This window comes from Petaurus breviceps, unplaced genomic scaffold (genome assembly GCF_028583685.1).
Source record: "Petaurus breviceps papuanus isolate PSGF00001 unplaced genomic scaffold, PetGlider_PUasm1.0 188, whole genome shotgun sequence".
Classification (NCBI taxonomy): domain Eukaryota; kingdom Metazoa; phylum Chordata; class Mammalia; order Diprotodontia; family Petauridae; genus Petaurus; species Petaurus breviceps.
In genome coordinates, this window is record NW_027185804.1 from 41,768,782 (window position 1) to 41,787,794 (window position 19,013).

At 35.5% G+C, this 19,013-nt stretch overlaps 1 protein-coding gene across 1 annotated transcript; it reads left to right on the top strand.

The window, feature by feature from the left end:
* Positions 1 to 590: 590 nt before the first annotated feature.
* LOC138163588 (olfactory receptor 8K1-like) lies at positions 591 to 1,550 on the top strand. Its single transcript, XM_069091030.1, has one exon. The coding sequence runs from the start codon at positions 591 to 593 to the stop codon at positions 1,548 to 1,550; it is 960 nt and encodes a 319-aa protein (XP_068947131.1).
* The last annotated feature ends 17,463 nt before the right edge of the window (positions 1,551 to 19,013 follow it).

Here is a 19,013-nt window from a genome sequence, read left to right on the forward strand (position 1 = left end):
CTATCATTTTGATAGTCATAGACAATACCCCCCCCAATTAGGAGGTTTAGTGACCGGCATAATGTTACTTGGGAAAGTGATATATGCATACACATATATGTATATATGTATATGTCTACATATTATATATATATATATAAATTATCTCTTCTTAGCATCAAAACCTACTTGATTTCTGTTTCACCAGTTTTTAAGGTTTTCTTACATGCTGTCATCCATCATAATACCATTAAAATTTTTTGACCCATAAATTATTTAAAATTTTAAAAACATAATCATGATACTACTTTATTCCTTCATTTAGGGATAAATAGTTTAATAATCTGCTGTTTATTTTGTAAATAAAACCAAATTCATTTTCCTTGGTAACAGGATGGTGATATGTTATGATATGATATGACATGATATGTGATATTATATAAAATATTGTGAAATGATCACAACTAAATTGATGAAATTAAATTTTATTTGCATGGGAAAGTTCCTGATCATCTTATCTAAAATATTTCTACAAAATAACTGCCTAATAATCAATGCAAACAGCACTCAAAGAAGGTTTATTTCTTTTATTCTCAGATAATGTCCCTTGGATGAAAGAAATGATCAATTGTAATGAAACCACAGGTAGCCAAGTGACTGAGTTCATTCTCATGGGCATCACAAACCGTCCTGAGCTTCAGGGTCCCCTCTTTGTAGTGTTTTTACTCAACTACATGGCCACAGTTGTGGGGAATCTGGGCCTGATCATCCTAACAAGTGTGGATTCCTACCTCAACACTCCCATGTACTTTTTTCTCAGGCATCTGGCATTTGTTGATGTTGGCTATTCCACGGTTATCGGGCCAAAAATGATGGTTAGTTTCATAGAGGAGAAAAATATTATATCCTATCATGGTTGCATGATGCAGCTATTTTTCTTTGGGATATTTATTGCCAGTGAACTTTTTATCCTGTCAGCCATGGCCTATGATCGCTATGTAGCTATATGTAAACCCCTTCTCTACATGGTTATCATGTCAAACAGGGTATGTTGGATCTTGGTGGTTAGCTCATACCTCTATGGCACCTTTCTGTGTCTAGTGGTTGTAATTGAGACTTTTAAATCATCTTTCTGTCAATCAAATATAATAAGAAATTTCTACTGTGAAAGTCTCCCTCTATTGGCCATTGCATGCTCTGACACAAGTAATGCTGAACTAATCATTATGATCTTTGCTGCACTGAATTTGGTTTCTTCCCTCTCAGTTATCCTCTTCTCCTACATGCTCATTCTTTTGGCCATTATCAGAATGAACTCTTCTAAGGGCAGGTACAAAGCTTTCTCCACCTGTGGCTCTCACCTCACAGGGGTGGTTATATTTTATGGGACACTTCTCTTCATGTACCTGCAGCCTCAATCTAGACATTCTTTTAGCACAGACAAGACGGCCTCTGTCTTTTACACTCTGGTCATCCCCATGCTCAATTCTTTGATTTACAGCTTGAGGAACAAAGAAGTGAAAGGTGCCTTGAAAAGACTCTTTAAAAAATCATGTAAGCCCTCTCTTTAAGGCCCAATGTAGCATATGATTCCATTACATTATTAGAAGTAAATATGTGCTAGATTTATTTCAACTTCTCTCTTATTCTTTTATAATCTTCTAGAGAAAAAAAATAACCTTTCTCTTAATATGCTGTGAAAGAATGTTTTTTTAATATTTTTTGGAGGCCAACCTCCAATAAATCCTAGTTTAGTAGAGCATTTAATTAAAAGGACCTATTAAAGGATTAATATGCAACATCTTTATAAAACAAACTCATTATATACTATAATAATAAACAGTCTAACTTTGTTTTATGTATCTTTAACTGGGGAAATAATTTAATAAACTTTAAAAAAATTCTGGATGAAGGAATAACTCTAGACATTGTGCCTACACAGATGAATAAAAAAATGGTTTTTGCTATTACTAAACATATATTTTATTGAGGAAAACAATTTGTAGACGAGAATCTCACTGTCCAGAAGAGTAGTCAATCTACCTTGGAATATCTATTATTTGTAAGAAGTTTATATTATCACAAACTAAATTTCCCCTCTATATCACCCAGCCATTGCTCCTGGTTTTCTCTGTGAAGCAGAAAAAAAATTGATTCCCCCTTCTTTTGTAATAATTGTTCAGATTCTTGAAGAAAACATCCATCTCTTCCCCTCAGATGCATTTCCAATTTTCTTTTTTTAATATTTGTTCTAAGTTAGGAAAAACACTGGGCTATAAAGAGGATGCCAAAAATCTTTGGGTAGATTTTTTTTTTAAATTAAATTTCCTTAAGCTTAAAGTAAATCAGACTTTTGGAATGTTCTGTACATGTAGATCACCTGGGTTCAAATTACAGGTCTTTTACTTGTTTTTAATTTATTTTGTTTTATTTTGCAAACCATTTGGAGGGAGTTTTATTCAGTCCTGTATAGAAGAGAATTGGCAAATTCCCACCCCCCCCCAAAAAAAAGAGGAAAGAAAATTATTAACAGGTCTCCAGTGATCCTCTCTTTAGGGTGAGCAAAGACAAATAAATCACTTTGGATAGATAAACCAGTAGGAAGACATTGGGGGTGCATCAGACTCTTGACAACTGCAAAATACATACACATAGCATACTTTGAAGGAGTGGCATGAGCCCCATAAACACTAGTGTGAACATCCATAGTAGGTCTATTTCTTGTGCTCAGTAGTATTCTGGATAGACTCCCACTCATCCATAAAACTTGGTAGCTTGATGACATAAATTTTAAGTGCTATTTTAGTTAAAATTCCATGATCATATGAACATTTTTTTGTGTGCTAACAGCAGGGAGTCTTTAACCAGTATTCACATGCCATGTTCTAGTTTTTCTTTTTAAATTTAAATACCAAACAAGAAAATAATTAAAAAAAACATTGCCATGTGCACAGTAGAACATGAGAAAATGCACTATAAAGTCATAAATTGCCATTCCATACACACACAAAAACATACAAACATATGTGTGTATATGTACATGCATATATGTGTATGTACATATACATATATTATATACATACCCATATATTATACACACACACATATACATGTCTTCAAAGCTATCCCACTTTCTTGGCTTCCTTGTAAGGTTTTCTTTCGTTCTCTGCTGTGCACTTTTTACTTCGTTATTCCTTCCCCTCCTTTCCACAACACCTCATCCTAAAGAAGACTAGAATTAAATGTAGATGCACATGTACAGATTTTTTTTTAAAATAAATACTCTCATATACATATATGTAAGACCATTTTCTGCATACTTCCACTTCTAATCTCTTTCTTCAAAGATGGATAACATCTTCCTTCCTAATTCCAAGTTTTTCGATATTTTTTTTTCTAAATCAACCAGCTCATTATTTCCTACACCACAGCAATATTTCAACCCAATAACTTTCTTTCTGATCGACTATAGAAGTTTTTTCATCCAATTTTCTACATTTTTATATTCCTGATTTCATTGTCTTTATATGAGAAAATTTTAATTTAAAATAGTACAAATTGCCTATTTTACACTTTAACAATGGCTTCTTCTTAGTTTAATCAGATACTACTGAATCTGTTTCCTTTACATCTTTTTTTCCTGATATCTTTAAAATTACTGAACTTTTGTTTTTTCCACTGAACTTTGTTATTATTTTTATAAGATTTTTATTAGTAATTTAATTGGGATAGTTTTGAATAAATAGATTAGTTAGGTAAAAATGTCATTTTAAAATTACATTGATTGGATTTACCTACTCATGAATAATACAAATTACTTTAATTATTTAGATCTGACTTTATTTGTATGAAATCTTTTATATTTATGTTCATATACTTCCTTTATCAATTTTGGCACTTATATCTCATGTATATTATGCTGCCTAATTATTTAAATAGTGTAAAACAACATTGACTAATATAATAAATTACACATGCTGTAGTTTCACTATCTTGCTCTTTTGATTAAGTCTATTGTAACTTTAACTTTCTCTAAGATGATTAATTTTCCTGCTTTTTTACATAATAAATGATTTTTTATCTTTGAGTGTATTACTCATTTTTATAGTGTTTGCTGAAAGCAAAATATTGTTGAATTCAAATTTTTAATCTGTCCTCCATTTCAGTTTTATGAGTAAATTCATCCCATTCACATTCTAAGCTATAATTACTTGTGCATTTTCCTCCTCCTTACTATTCCTCACTATCCTTCTGACCCTTTTTACCCTCACCATCTTCACTCCTTTGCTTTACTTCTGCCTGCTAACTTTCTCCCTTAAACCTTAACCAGCCCACCTCTCTAAAAGTCTCTCCTTTATGCTCTACCCCTACCTAATCGCATTGCTCTCTCTCTCTCTCTCTCTCTCTCTCTCTCTCTCTCTCTCTCTCTCTGTCTCTCTCTCTCTTTTCTGAATGTGGAAGACACATACATCCTTGTAGCAACTCAATAGTATTTATTTTTTTTTCTTTTGAATTGCAATATTTTGTCCTTAAACTGGGAGTTTTGAAAGTTAGCTATGATATTCCTATAATTTTTTCTCCTTATAGCCAACTTTCAAAACTCACAGTATTACTGGAAGAATATCAGGTGATGCATTATGTTTTTTTTAATATCTCCAATATTGTTTTCTCCCTTTGTTCACTTAGTAGCTTATTAAAATCCATTATGAACACTGTTGCACACAGTTGAACACAATGACCCAAAAGTGGGGTCAAGGCAGAATGCAACCAAATGTCACATCCTATACTAGGGTGCTATATACAATATCCTAGAATCATACTTCAGTTAGAATCCATTAAAAAAAAAACTCCATGTTTTCTTCAAAAGGATGACATATATGTGTTTATATGTATATGTTTATATACATATAAACACACACATAGATATATACATATATCTACACACATATTGTCCAATGTGAAACTTTTAAAAAAACAAATCATGTACAAGATTTTACATTTGTCCCATTGGCATTATTTTATTTTTTTGAATTTCCTCTTTATTTATATCAGCTTTAAGAAGTGCTAAAAGAACATTCTTGACTTTGTATGGGTAAGGAGTCTTAGGAGGCAGGACTTGTCAGGAGCTTTTATTGGCTGGTTAAGTAAGAAGGTGCTTGGTTGCTACTTCTCATTGTGTTAAATTGTCTCTTGCATATTCTTCCAACTTCCACCTCATAAAAAAGACAGCTCTACTTTGGTCAGTGTGACAATTTTTTTTACAGCTTTCTTCCATGGAAAAAGACTTGGAGAAAAGTTTAAACTAGTACTCTGGGGAGGGAACTAGAAATATTGCACTGCATTATAGAAATCCAAGATGAAGGAAAGCACAAGTAAATTATCTAGTGGTTTTGGTGTGAAATGTGTTAAAAAAGTAAATGACTGATCATTGTCTTTTTCTAAGTAGCATGCTTTTCCTTGGTGTTAGTGCTATACAGAAACCTAGCAACAAAAGATTTCCCTTGGTCTGATAGGAAAACAAAATAATTCACGGCTAAGAGTTGTGTTACTGCAATATTTGAAAACATAAACTTTCCCTAATAACATAGATGATTCTCCAGGATTATTTTTATTAATATTCTTGAAAATAGCTGATAACTGTGTTCCCCTCAATTAGCCAATCTTCACCTGCCCTTAAGCCCTGGGATTTAAAACAGTTTTAGAAGATACTCTCTTCCAATGGTATCCTTATAATGAATGGTATAATGATCTTGGGGGGAGGGTTGTATTGCTTTACTTCATTTTAATTGTCTTAAGGTTCCATTTACAGCAAGTATCTAAAAGTAGTGATAAAAATATCTAAGTGATTTCATTAATCACATTTTATGACAGGTCTCACAAGATAAAAGGATTAATAATATGCAGAGTTCATATACCCTATTAACATTGGGCATAAGGTTGGAACCAAATCTTCCTGATTTTAAATTCACCATTCTATATTTTACTTCTTACATTAGGTTGCCTCTCAACTCAGGGCTTATCATTCATAATATTCCAAAAGAAATGAAAAATTGAATTATAACCTAAATATAAAAGACACATTATGAAGCAAAATGGAAGAGAATGTGATCAAGTACTTACAACAATTATATCTGTCAAATAAGCAATTCACAAAAACCAGACATTCTCTCATACACACAGATAAGCATTGGGCATGAATTCAAGAATGAACAAATGAATGAATACAAAAAGTAATGTATGAAGAAAAAGGAAGTTGTCATGTGTCCAGAGCCAAGACTTAAGCTTAGAACTTCATAATTCTAAAACCAGCCTTCCAGCCACTTTCAACACTTGTCTCTATATTGTCTTTCATTATCAGTCAGAGGAGCTGAATAAATGAGAAGGGGAGAGTGTACTATTTTGCTAAAGATACTGCATGTTCCCTGAATAGGGATTCAACCAAGTATGGGCACACTGGACAAACCCAGCATATGTCCGTGAATGATGATGATGTTACAAGACTGATCACTCATCACTATAAAAAGGTTGTAATAGTTATTTTAGAGCTCTTTCAACCTCACAATCCAGAAACTTGGGAACAAATTTTGGAAATTGCTAAAATAAATAATTAAGAAATTAGAAAAAAAAAGGTAATTCACACTATTGGAAGAGTAGGTCTGACATATATGAGCACACACACAGTATGCACGTATGTTTGTCTATACACACACACACACACACATATATATATATATTCCTTATAGGAAATTGATGGTTATCTGTAAATTGGTGAATGTTAATGTACTAGTAACAACTACAATGGGGAAAATGTTGTTTAATAAATCTCTATTGAGGATTGTAGGCAGAGATTTGCAATAATTCAGATCATTATCAAAATTTAATGTTTTCCCATACCATAAGTCAAGATAATCAATTAATGTTCCCATCATGCATTTTTTAATCAGGTACCATGGAATTGGTGTTTCAATACATATGGGCAAACTTTTATTGGGAATGAGTTTTATGGTTAGAAAAACAGAAAGAGTTAGAATTATTTTCATGTCAAAACTGAATTACTTTTTAATAATAAGAATCAGAGGGAAACAAACAGAAGCCATTAAACTTCTGTTGCAATTATTGTTATCTGGGAAAAAAAAGAATGTTATCATGTAAAATGAATCTAATGACTTTTGGGAACTTCCAAACATCTTCTGTTTGTTTTTCATTTCTCTCTCTTATTACTCTTCATTTTCAAATTTTAGATTGTATGCCCTCTCTCCTTAATATTCTTCCAATTCACAGTTATTTGAAGGCCATTTATTAAGCAACCACTGTATGCTGTCAACAAGAATAGGTACTGGATATTAGAAGGTAATAGCAAAGCACTCCTTACCCTGGAGAAAATTGTTTTCTATTGGGAGTAATCAACTCATGCATAATGCTGAGAAGGAGCAATATCTTTAAGGGAAAAAAGGCAGGTTATGGATATCACACTAAGCCCATAATAACCAACAACATTGATGACATAGGGAATCCAGATGAACTCGTTATTTTAGTTTCCTCTGAATCCCTAAATAGAAGGATGAGGGATAAGTGGGAAAACTACTTAGCAAAGACAATATTAATTCCTCTTGCTTCACATAATGGAACAGGTGAAAAATATGAGCCCATGTCAGAAGACTTTATTGTGTGAGCCATGCATCTTCTCCAACACTAGCACACATTAGGATTAACTATTTAATTGTCTGGTGGTATAGTGGGGAGGAGGATAGACCTGGAGTCAGGAAGTCTCCTCTTCTTGACTTCAAATCTGGTCTCAGACCCTTATTAGTAAATGACCTTGGGCAAGTCACTTAACCCTGTTTGCCTCAGTTTTCTCCTCTATAAAATGAACGGAACGAGGAAATAACAAACTACTTCAGCATCCTTGCCAAGAAAATTCCAAATAATGTCACTGAGTCAAATATTATTGAAAATGACTGAACTCATCTTCCATATATCTTTATGATGTAGGGATATATCTACCACCTAAATTTCTTACTCTCGTAAGTCAATCTTCTATCCACTAAGTTTACTGATTCAATAAAATGTTGGAATAATTTTAATTAAAGTGGCCTACCTCTAGTGTTCTGGGTCAAATTCTTCTGACACTATTGTGTTCCATGTTCCAAAGTTCTGTGAACACTCCTGTAAAATTCTGATATTTGAAAAGATTGCTTATAGTTTTTGTTGTAAAGTTATTTTTTGCTCATCATAACATGGTCTGTGGTTTTCTTGACAAAGATACTGGAGTGCTTTGCCATTTTCTTCTCCAGTTCATTTTACAGATGAAGAAAATGAAGGCAACTGGCAATTGCCTGACCAAGGTCACAAAGCAAGTAAGTGACTGAGGCTTGATTTGAACTAAGATCTTCCTGACTCCAGGACCAGTGCTCAATCCACTTCACCATGTAGGTGACCAAAAAGAGATGACACTTTTCACAAAATAAACACATCTCTAAACAACTACAGAAGTATTAATGGCTCACAAGTTGGCTGGACAAATATAAAAATCACAACACTACTTAACACTATCTAGAAATTCAAATACATAAGTTTATTTTATAGTGATATAAATAGCAAATTTTTTCAAGAGGAACAAAAGGTCGAAAGATTTCAATGAAATCAATAAAAAAAACTTGTAGAATAGTAGACTAACAGTAAAAAAATTTCAAGCTATCTTATGCAACAGTAATCATCTGTTATAGGAACTTAAATTTTTAAGATATTCCCTTCCCCTAGGTTAAGTGCACCTGGAGCCTGTGGTGGGAGGCTTGTTTCTCAGGAACACCCACATCTTGGTGCTATGTGATTGGGCAGTGGGTCAAGAGGGTTGTTACATTCTCTGACCCAGGAGAAGTTATATAATCCCTGATGTGAGACTTTGTTTTGGGCCCCACTTTGAGAAGTGTTGTGTGATTTGACCAGATGAGACTCTGGGCAGCTGTTGAGAGCCCCCTGTCTTTAAAAACCCAGATGTTGATTCTTCCCTCTCTGGTAACTGGGATTAGGTATGGATGTATGTAATGGTTGGACAGTTTGGAAGCCTATCTGCTCAAATGTTCTTGTAAATTATTCTTGTAACCTCAGTATACTCTGAAGTTATGGGTGCTTACTTTTTTCCCCTGAACTAGGTAAATGATATATGTTTGATTGATTAAAGCAAGATTGTTAAGCTATTTTGAATTGCTTTCCTTTAGCAAAGCAGATCTAAGAACCTGTCTTGGCAGCCACCCTGGGAATGCTGGGGTCCTTGCTGCTACAAATGGTGTCATGAAAAAGGATCAGCAGAGTAAAAGGAAAATATGGGGGCTGGGATAATTGTTTCCAAGTTGTAGCTGTGATTCTGTGGAGCCATGGAACAGGAGAGAAGAACAGCCTGCATGTTGACTTCACTGAGCTGAGAGCAGGAATGGTGAGCTACCTGAATCAGGACCAGGGCAGAAGCCAGAAGTAGCTGCCTCCTGTGGGAGGAGAAGGAACCCAGGAGTTCGGAATTCAGCCACAGGACAAGATAAGGACTGTGTGGCAAAGCAGGGGCACTGAATGTGTTTCCTTGCTGCATCCCACAGTTTGGGACCCAGAGGAGGATGGACTCCATAGTGTCTATGGTGGGTGAGGTAAAGGGCCATGGACCCCTAAGAACCTCACCCTATTAGTTTTCTTGCCCAGCTGCCCCTCAGTACTTGGGAGCAGGGGCTGGAGCAGTGTGAGGAGAAGTACACTGCACTCCACCCAAAATAACTTTATTTGGATTCTTGTTTTGAATTGAGGTGAAAATGCAATGTACTTTGTATTTGTTTAAGGCCCTCTGGCTACTTTGGTAACTTTAGATGCATATCTTGAAAATGTAACCTAAGAGATGTTTAGTGCTAATTCAAATGTAAATTATCTGAGCTACAGGCATGAAAGATCTTGGTGCTAATGTTATAGGAACATAAATTTTTAAGACCTTCCCTGCCCCTAGGTTAATTGCACCTGGAGCCTGTGGTGGGAGGATTGTTTGTCAGGAACACCCACACTTTGGTGCTTTGTGATTGGGCAGTGGGTCAAGAGGGTTGTTACATTCTCTGATCCAGGAGAAGGTATATAATGCCTGATGTGAGATTTTGTTTTGGGCCTCACTTTGAGAAGTGTTGTGTGATTTGACCAGATGAGACTCTGGGCAGCTGTTGAGAGCCCCCTGTCTTTGAAAACCCAGATGTTGATTCTTCCCTTTCTGCTAACTGGTATTAGGTATGGATGTATGTAATGGTTGGACAGTTTGGAAGCCTGTCTGCAGAAGTGTTCTTGTAACTTATGCTTGTAACCTCTGTATACTCTGAAGTTCAGGGTGCTGACCTTTTTTCCCCTGAACTAAGTAAATGATATATGTTTGATTGATTAAAGCAAGATTGTTAAGCTATTTTGAATTGCTTTCCTTTAGCAAAGCAGATCTAAGAATCTGTGTTGGCAGCTTAGGGATGCTGGGGTGCTTGCCACTACATCACCCTGAGATACTACATCAATCTGAGATTCACTAAGAAATACGTTGATGCATCAGTGGGATGAATTAGGTACAAAATACACACTAGTAAATGACTATCTGATATTTGACAAACACAAACATCCAAGCTTTGAGAGTAAGAAATCATCATTTCCAAAAATTTCTGAGAAAATTAGAAAAAGGTTTGCCAGAAAGTAAGTATAGACCATCAACTCATACCACATACCAATACAAGTTAAAAGTAGGTTCATGTTTTAGACATAAAGAATGATATGATCAAATTAAGGAATCATGATAAAAATTACTTAGATATATGAATAAAGAAAGATTTCTGTACTAAACAGGAGACAGTGAAGATAAAGTGTGTAATCTTGATTATACAAAATTAAAATATTTTTAAACAAAAAAAATCAAATTAGGTGGAAAGCAATAAACTTAAAAACTTTTATCTCAAATTCTTTCTGATAAAAGCCTCAAATTTCATATTTACTCCAATTTATAAAAAACAAAAGCCTTCCCTCATTGATTAACAGTCAAAAGATATGTTTGGGCAGTTCTCAGATGAGGAAATCAAAGCTATCAATGGCCATGGAAAAAGTGTTCTCAGTCACCAATATTTTGAAAAATGCAGATTAAAACAACTCTGAATGACCGATACCTGTCAAATTGACTGTTATGAAAGAAGAAAATGACTAATTTTATAGGGAATGCAGAAAGCTAGGTTCTGCAATGCACTGTTTTTGGAAATGTAAAATGCTCCAACCATTTCAAAGAATGACTTGAATCTATGCTGTAATAATGTTAGGCCTGATGATCCTGAGACCACTTTGATAGTCTTTGTTTAAGCACAGTTATATTTTAAGGACTCCAAACCTACAAAAGTACTATCATCAATATTTTTTAAGGTTAATATGGCCAGGTGCCTAAAACTAATACCTTACTAACCATCAGCTTCCCTTTCCTCTCTGCAGCAAAAATCTACTACATGTCCTAAATCTTAAAATACATGTTGACCAGCTCCAGATGGATAGCAAATTCAGGAACTAAGTATCACACATTCAGAAGTGCATTTTGGAGCATACTATCACACCCAGGGGTAATAAAACTTCCCACAGAAGAAAACCTTCAAAGCTGAATTGACTCATGTCTGTCTGATCTCCAATGTATCACCACCTTCACTTGAGTATTATTCTATGTTAATGTGTATTTTTAAATTATATTCATGGTCTCCTCCCTTCTCCTTTCCTCCCTGTCCCAGTGTTCCTAATCATTTGTTAATAAAACTTCTAATTAAGAATATCCCCATTGTTTGATGTAATATTCTTGACATCTAAACTCAGTAAGCAGTGTATTTTTCATAAGTCTAGCTGGCCCACTAACCTATGCACATACAAAATTTATTAAAAACATAAGACATGAATCTACTGACAGTTGCACCTAAGCTGTAGGAATTGTAAGCTACACTATGCCTACGGTCATAAAAACAAGAGGGCACTCTCTCATTCCATACAATAATATAAAACCCTATAACAAAGGGACTGTAAAACTAAGCTTCTCCAATGAATGTCAGAAAAAAGCTGGTGAAGATTTATATGAACTGATGCAAAATGATGTGAGCAGAACCAGAAGAAGTTTGCACATGTTAAAAGCAACATTTTTAATGACAATAAACTATAAAAGACAGTTATTCTTTTAAATAATCTGATCCTTGACAATTCCAATGGACTCATGTTGAAAAATGCTAAATATCTCCAGAGATAGAATTGATGAAAATTGAGTGCAGATTGAATATTATGCTTTTTTTTCCACAAGTTCTTTGTCTCCATGAATATGTATTGCAATATGGCTGTTATGGACATTTATTTTGCATAATTTCACAAGCATGATGAGTATCATATGGGACAGGTGAGGAATAAGAAAGAACAAAAGAAAATTGAACAAAAATTTAATTAAAAAATTGTTGAAAGATAAAGCAACGGGTCTCTTCCAGAAGATACTAGAGTCATTTAAAAGTATAAATGCATTTATTTAATGCCTAATATAGGTAAGCCTCTGTGTTAAAGATTTTACAAATGAAGTGATATTTTCTGTATTTGAAAGTTTAAGTAACTGAAGAATGATGAAAATAAGATTCATATCAAGGTTTAGACTATTCCTAACAAATCTGAGACAACTTTATTTTATTTTATTTAAAAAAATATTCTTCTACTTATTTTTAGTTTACAATATTCATTTACACAAACTTTAAAGTTACAGATTTCCTTCCCATATTCCCCTGCCCACCACCTCAAAACAGCAATCCATTTCAATACCCCTCCCCCAATCTGCTCTCTCCTATATCCTGCCCATTCACCCTCCCCAACTTTCCAGTAGGGCAAGATGAATCTCCATACCCCAGTGACTGTATATTTTGTTTCCCAGTTGCATGTAGAAAATAATAATAATAATAATAATAATGATTTTTAAACATTTGATTTTACAACTTTGAATTCCAGATTTTTTTCTCATTTCCTCATCACCCACCCTTACTGGGAAGACAAGCAATTCAATATAGGTTGTACATGCCTAGTTACATAAAACATTTCCATAGTGGATATATTGTGAAGAACTGACTATAATTGCTTCCATCCTATCCCACCCTCCACTTATTCTATTTTCTACTTTGACTCTGTCCCTTTCCAAAAGTATGTGCTTCTAACTACCCTCCACCCAATCTGCCCTGCCATGTATTATCTTGTATCTTATCCCCTTTCCCCCTACTTTCCTGTAGGGTAAGACACCTAATTGAGTTAGTATATTATTCCCTCCTTAAGCCTAATTCAATGAAAGTAAGGTTGACCAGTTCCCTTTTGCCTTCCTGTTCTTCCCCTTCACTATAAAAATTTTATCTTGCCTCTTTCATATGGGATAACTTACCCTATTCTGTCTTTCCCTATCTCATCTCATTATATTCGTCTCTCACCTATTAATTTTATTGTTTAGATATCATCCCTTCCTATTCAACTGATCTGGTGCCCTCTGTCTATGCATACATGTGCAAATATATACACATACTCACACATGTATTTATACACACATATACCACTCTATATAAACATATATATGTACATACATACATATATTCCCTTCAACTATCCTCATCAGAGAAATGTTTCATAAGTTACAATTATTATTTTTCCATGTAGGAATTTAAGTAGTTCAGCTCTAATAAGTTCCCTTTGATTTGTTTTTCCTGTTTACTTTCTCATGCTTTTCTTGCTTCTTGTATCTGAATGTCAAAGTCTTTTTTTTTCACCAAGAATGCTTGAAAGGCCTAGAAAATTCATTGGGTGGCCATATTTTCCTATGAAAAATTATATTTGGTTTTGTTGGGCAGGTGATTTTTGGTTTTAATCATAGCTCCTTTGACCTCTGGAATATCATATTCCAAGCCCATCGATCCCTTAATGTAGAAACTGTTAGATTTTGTGTTATCCTGTTTGTGTTCCCACAGTACTCAATTTTTTCCTTCCTGACTACTAGTAATATTTTCTCCTTGACCAGGGAAGTCTGGAATTTGTCTATAATATTCTTAGGATTTTTCTTTTTGGGATCTTTTTAAAGAGGTGATTGGTGAATGCTTTCAATTTCTATTTTGCCATCTGGTTCTAAAATATTAGGGCAATTTTCCTTAAGAATTTCTTGAAGGATGATTTCTAGCTTCTTTTTTTCACTCTTTTTTATGTTTTAATTTACATCATTCATTTCCACAAGATTTTGAGTTACAAATTTTCTCCCCAATTTTCCCTACCCCCACCCCAAAATGACGTTCCCACTGAATATCCCCTCCCCCAATCTGCTCTCTCCCATACCTTCCCCCATGCCCCAGTTGACTTTCCAGTAGGGCATGGTAGATCTCTATGTCCCAGTGCCTGTATGTCTCATTTCCCAATTACATGTAAAGAATTAATAATAATATGTATATGTATTTTAAGTATTTGATTTTAAAATTTTGGGTTCCAGATTCTTTCCCTTCCCCTCCTGTCCCCCACCTTCACTGGGAAGATAAGCAATTCAATATAGGTTGTACAAGAGTAGCTATGAAAAACATTTCCATAGTGGATCTATTGTGGAAGATTGACTATATTTCCTTCTATCCCATCCCACCCCTACTTGTTCCATTCTATACTTTGATCCTTTATCTTTTAAAAAATGAGTTCTTCCAACTTCCCTCCCCCTCCAGTCTGCCCTCCCTTCCATTATCCTACATCTCTTCCCCTTCCCCTCTACTCTTCTATAGGGTGAGATACCCTATTTAGTGTGTATGTCATTCCCTCCCTAAGCCAAATGAGAATAAGGTTGACCGATTCCCTTTTGCCTTCCTGTTCTTCCCCTCCAGTGTAACAATTTTTCCTTGCCTCTTCTTATATTACACAATTTACCTCATTCTGTCTCTCTCCATGACCTCTGATTATATTCCTCTCTCACCTCTTAATTTAACATTTTAAATATCACCCATTCCTATTAACTTGGTCCTGTGCCCTCTGTCTATGTATACCTGTAGACATATATACACACATATGTATTCATATGCCCATATGCACTTCTATATAGATATATATGTAGGTATACATATACACACATATAATCCATATATATGTATATTTATATACACACACATAAACAAATACACATTTCTATTCCTTTCAACTATTCTCATACTGAGAAAAGTTTCATAAGTTACAGTTATTGTTTTTCCATATAGGAATATAAGTAGTTCAGCTTTGATAAGTTCCTTATGATTTCTTTTCCCTGTTTACTTTCTCATGTTTCTTGTATTTCAAAGTCAAATTTTCCATTCAGCCCTAGTCTTTTCACCCAGAATGCTTGACAGTTCTCTATTCCATTGAATGACCATATTTTCCCCTGGAACATGATGCTCAGTTTTGCTGGGTAGGTGATTCTTGGTTTTAATCCCAGCTCCTTTGACCTTTGGAATACCATATTCTAAGCCCTTCAATCCCTCAGTGTAGAAGCTGGCATATCCTGAGTTATCCTGATTGTGTTTCCACAACATTAAAATTGCTTCTTCCTGCTGCTAATAACATTTTCTCCTTGATCTGGGAACTCCAGAACCTGGCTATGATATTTCTAGGAGTTTTCTTTTTGGGATCCTTTTCAGTAGGTGATTGATGAATTCTTTAAACCTCTATTTTGCCCTCTGGTTCTAAAACATCAGGGAAATTTCCCTTGTAAATTTCTTGAAGGATGATTTCTAGGTTCTGTTTTTCATCATGGCTTTCAGGTAGTCCAATAATTTTTAAATAATCTCTCTTGGATCTATTTTCCAAGTCAGTGGTTTTTCTGATGAGATATTACACATTCCTTTCAATTTTTTTCATTTGTTTGGATTTGTTTTATTGTATCTTGATTTCTCATAAAGTCATTAGTTTCCATTTGCTCCAATTTAATTGTGAAGGAATTATTCTCTTTAGTGAGCATTTGAAAATCCTTTTCCATCTGGCAAATTTGGCTTTTTAAGGTATTCTTCTCTTCAGGTGCTTTTTGGGTCTCTTTTGCCACTTGAGTTAGTCTATTTTTGAGGTGTTTTTTTTTCCTGAAATCAGGTTGTTGACTCATTTTTCATGATTTTCTTGCATGATTCTCATTTCACTTAACAATTTTTATTCCACTTCTCTTACTTTACTTCAAAATCCTTCTTGAGCTCCTCCTTGGCCTGTAATCAATTCATATTTTTTGGAAGATTTTGATGCAGGATTCTGACTTTGTTGTCTTCCTCCCATTCCATGTTTTGATTCTTTTATTCCCAGCAAAATAATATATGATCTGATTGCTATGCTTGCTTTGCTTCCTCTGCTTGCTCATGTAACCAGTCAATTAATTGACTTTTGAGCTCTTTGCCATGGTAGATCTCAGCTTCCAGAGAGGAGAGCTTTGTCCCAAATTACTGGGGTTTTTGCAGCCACTGGCACTATTAGTTGGGTGCCCTCCCTGCAGTCCCAACAACCTCTGGCTCTCTGGCCACATACCCCAGCACCCTAAAAAGTAATCCATATCCAAGCAGGTTAGAGAAAGGGTGATTACCCTCTGAATGTTTGCTTGGTCACCCTATGATCTGCAGGCCAAAAGCTCTGGAAGCAGTCACATTGCAGCAGCTGCACACCTGCTGTGACTCCACTGCTTCTCACCCTGAGGCAGGGGCAGGACATTGCTCTTCCAGCCCCCCTTCCAGTTCCAACAGAGTTCTACACTGACCTTTTACTTGCTCTTTGGTATTTATGTGATTATAAGTCTGGAAACCACCACAGCTGCTGATGATTCACAATCCTGAAGTCTGGTCTGGCCACCACTGGTCATGGACACCCTGAGGCTAAAACTACATGCTTCATGGAACTGTGCTTTGCTCCCAGAATTCTGTGATGGACCCTTCCTTTAGGCCTACCTGGCTGCCTTCAGTGGGCAGTTTGTTTTTCTCTTTCACTTTGTGGGTTTTGTATCTCTAAAATTTGTTTAGAGGGGGCGGCCAGGTAGCACAGTGAGTAAGAACACCAGCCCCAGAGTCAGGATGACCTGGTATCTAATCTGGCCTCAGACACTTAGCACCCACCCAGAAACACCTGGCCATGTAACCTTGAGCAAATTACTTAACCCCAATTGCTTAGGGGCGGCCAGGTGGCGCAGTGAATAAGAGCACCAACCCCAGAGTCAGGATGACCTAAGATCGAATCCGGGCTCTGATTCTTAGCACCACACCCAGAAATGACTGGTTGTGTAACCTCAAGCAAGTTACTTATCCCCAATTGCTTTAAAAAAAAAAGAAAAAAATTGTTTAGAGTCATATTTTATAGGTATTTGAAGTAGTTATGGGGGGTACTCAAAGAATTTTCTCTCTTCTCTGCCACCACCTTGGCTCCACCCCCTGAGACAACCATTGAAATCAGCTCTTTCTGACTCTAGACTCAGAGACATATCCACAGGACCACTTTGCTACCTGATAAAATTGTATTTCTCCTCACAACAATCCTGGAATGTTGATGATATTATTAGTCTTATTTTAGTAGAAGAAAAAAAGTCACAAAGAGTTTAATTTACTTGCCAAAATTAAAAAAAAAAAAGTTGGTGTATGAGGGTAGATAAGAAATAAATTCTTTCAAATTTCACATCCTTGGTTCTAGCCACTTCACCACCTAGTTCCTTTTTCTTTTTTTTTTTTTAGGAGGGAAGTCAAGACAATTGTGGTTAGGTGACTTGTCCAAGATCACACAGATCTTGAGTGTCAAGTGTTTGAGGCTGGATTTGAACTCAGGTCCTCCTGACTCCGGGGTCAAGGCTTTATTTACTGCACTACCTAGCTGTCCTGAGTTCTTTTTTTCCAATTTTTTTTAAATTCTCTAAAAGTAATCCAGCCTACTCACTGACCCCTGGTTATTTATGGTGCCCTTCACTATATCCATTTGTATCCATCAGTCCTAAAGTGTATTTTACCAATTCAATTTTGTTACATTCTGATAACTACATGTTCTTCATCTATCAGACTTTTAATGTATGGGTGGTTAAAATAACCTATTCTGCTCGACTACAGACCTCTTTCACAAGCCAGTACAATAACCTGGGACTTGATGCAACCAGAATATATCACCCACAAACAGAAACCTGGGAAAGGATAGGTATTTAACAAATATTTTATGAAATTAAGGCTTAGTCAATGAATGGCATTACATCACTCAAAGTGAAAACTTAAAAAAAGACCTTAGCCTGAAAGAGTCAAGGTCTCCAATTGCACGCTGGGTCATCTACATTCATCCTGAAGAATATCTGATCACTGGACCTAGATGGCTCTGGAGAAGAAAGAAAGGCTGGTAACCTTGCCCAGCCCTCCCTCACTAAAATAAAAGTCAACTACAAGCCCTGACATCTTTTCTGTGATGCCATGGTCCTCTTGGAGAATGAAGGAAAACACAAACACCCTGCCTCTGCCTGTCCCTTTCCTTTTCAAAGGAAGATAAATTTGATGACAGAAATCTGCCTAATTAACTTGAGTTTTAACATCTATATTTCTTTCTCAAATGCCAAACCTTAAATTCAATTGATTCTGGAGCTTATAGATTGGACAAAAATAGGACAATATAATAAAAATATATAATAATATAATAAGAACAAGACAAAAATATGATTATGCATCCATTATAAGAAATTATATTTTTCTCCTCAATAAAACTGTCTAGCATTTTTGGTCTAATAGCTGTGGCATAGCCAAAATCAATAAATGTCAGATGCCTTAAGAAAAAGTACATGGGGAATTTAGAGTCAAGATGGAATAGTAGAAGTACCACCTCTGAGCAGCTCTGGCTTCCACCTTCCCCAATCAGTGTAATAAGGGGACTCTGAACAAACTTTGGAGCTGCGGAACCCACAAAATGACACAGACAGCCTGGCAGGAATCGACCAGCACAGGGCTTTGGGAGCCTAACCCAGGCCCCTTGTGAGGTGGGGGTTTTAGCCCCAGGGTGGGCCTGAGCAGCCGGCAGGA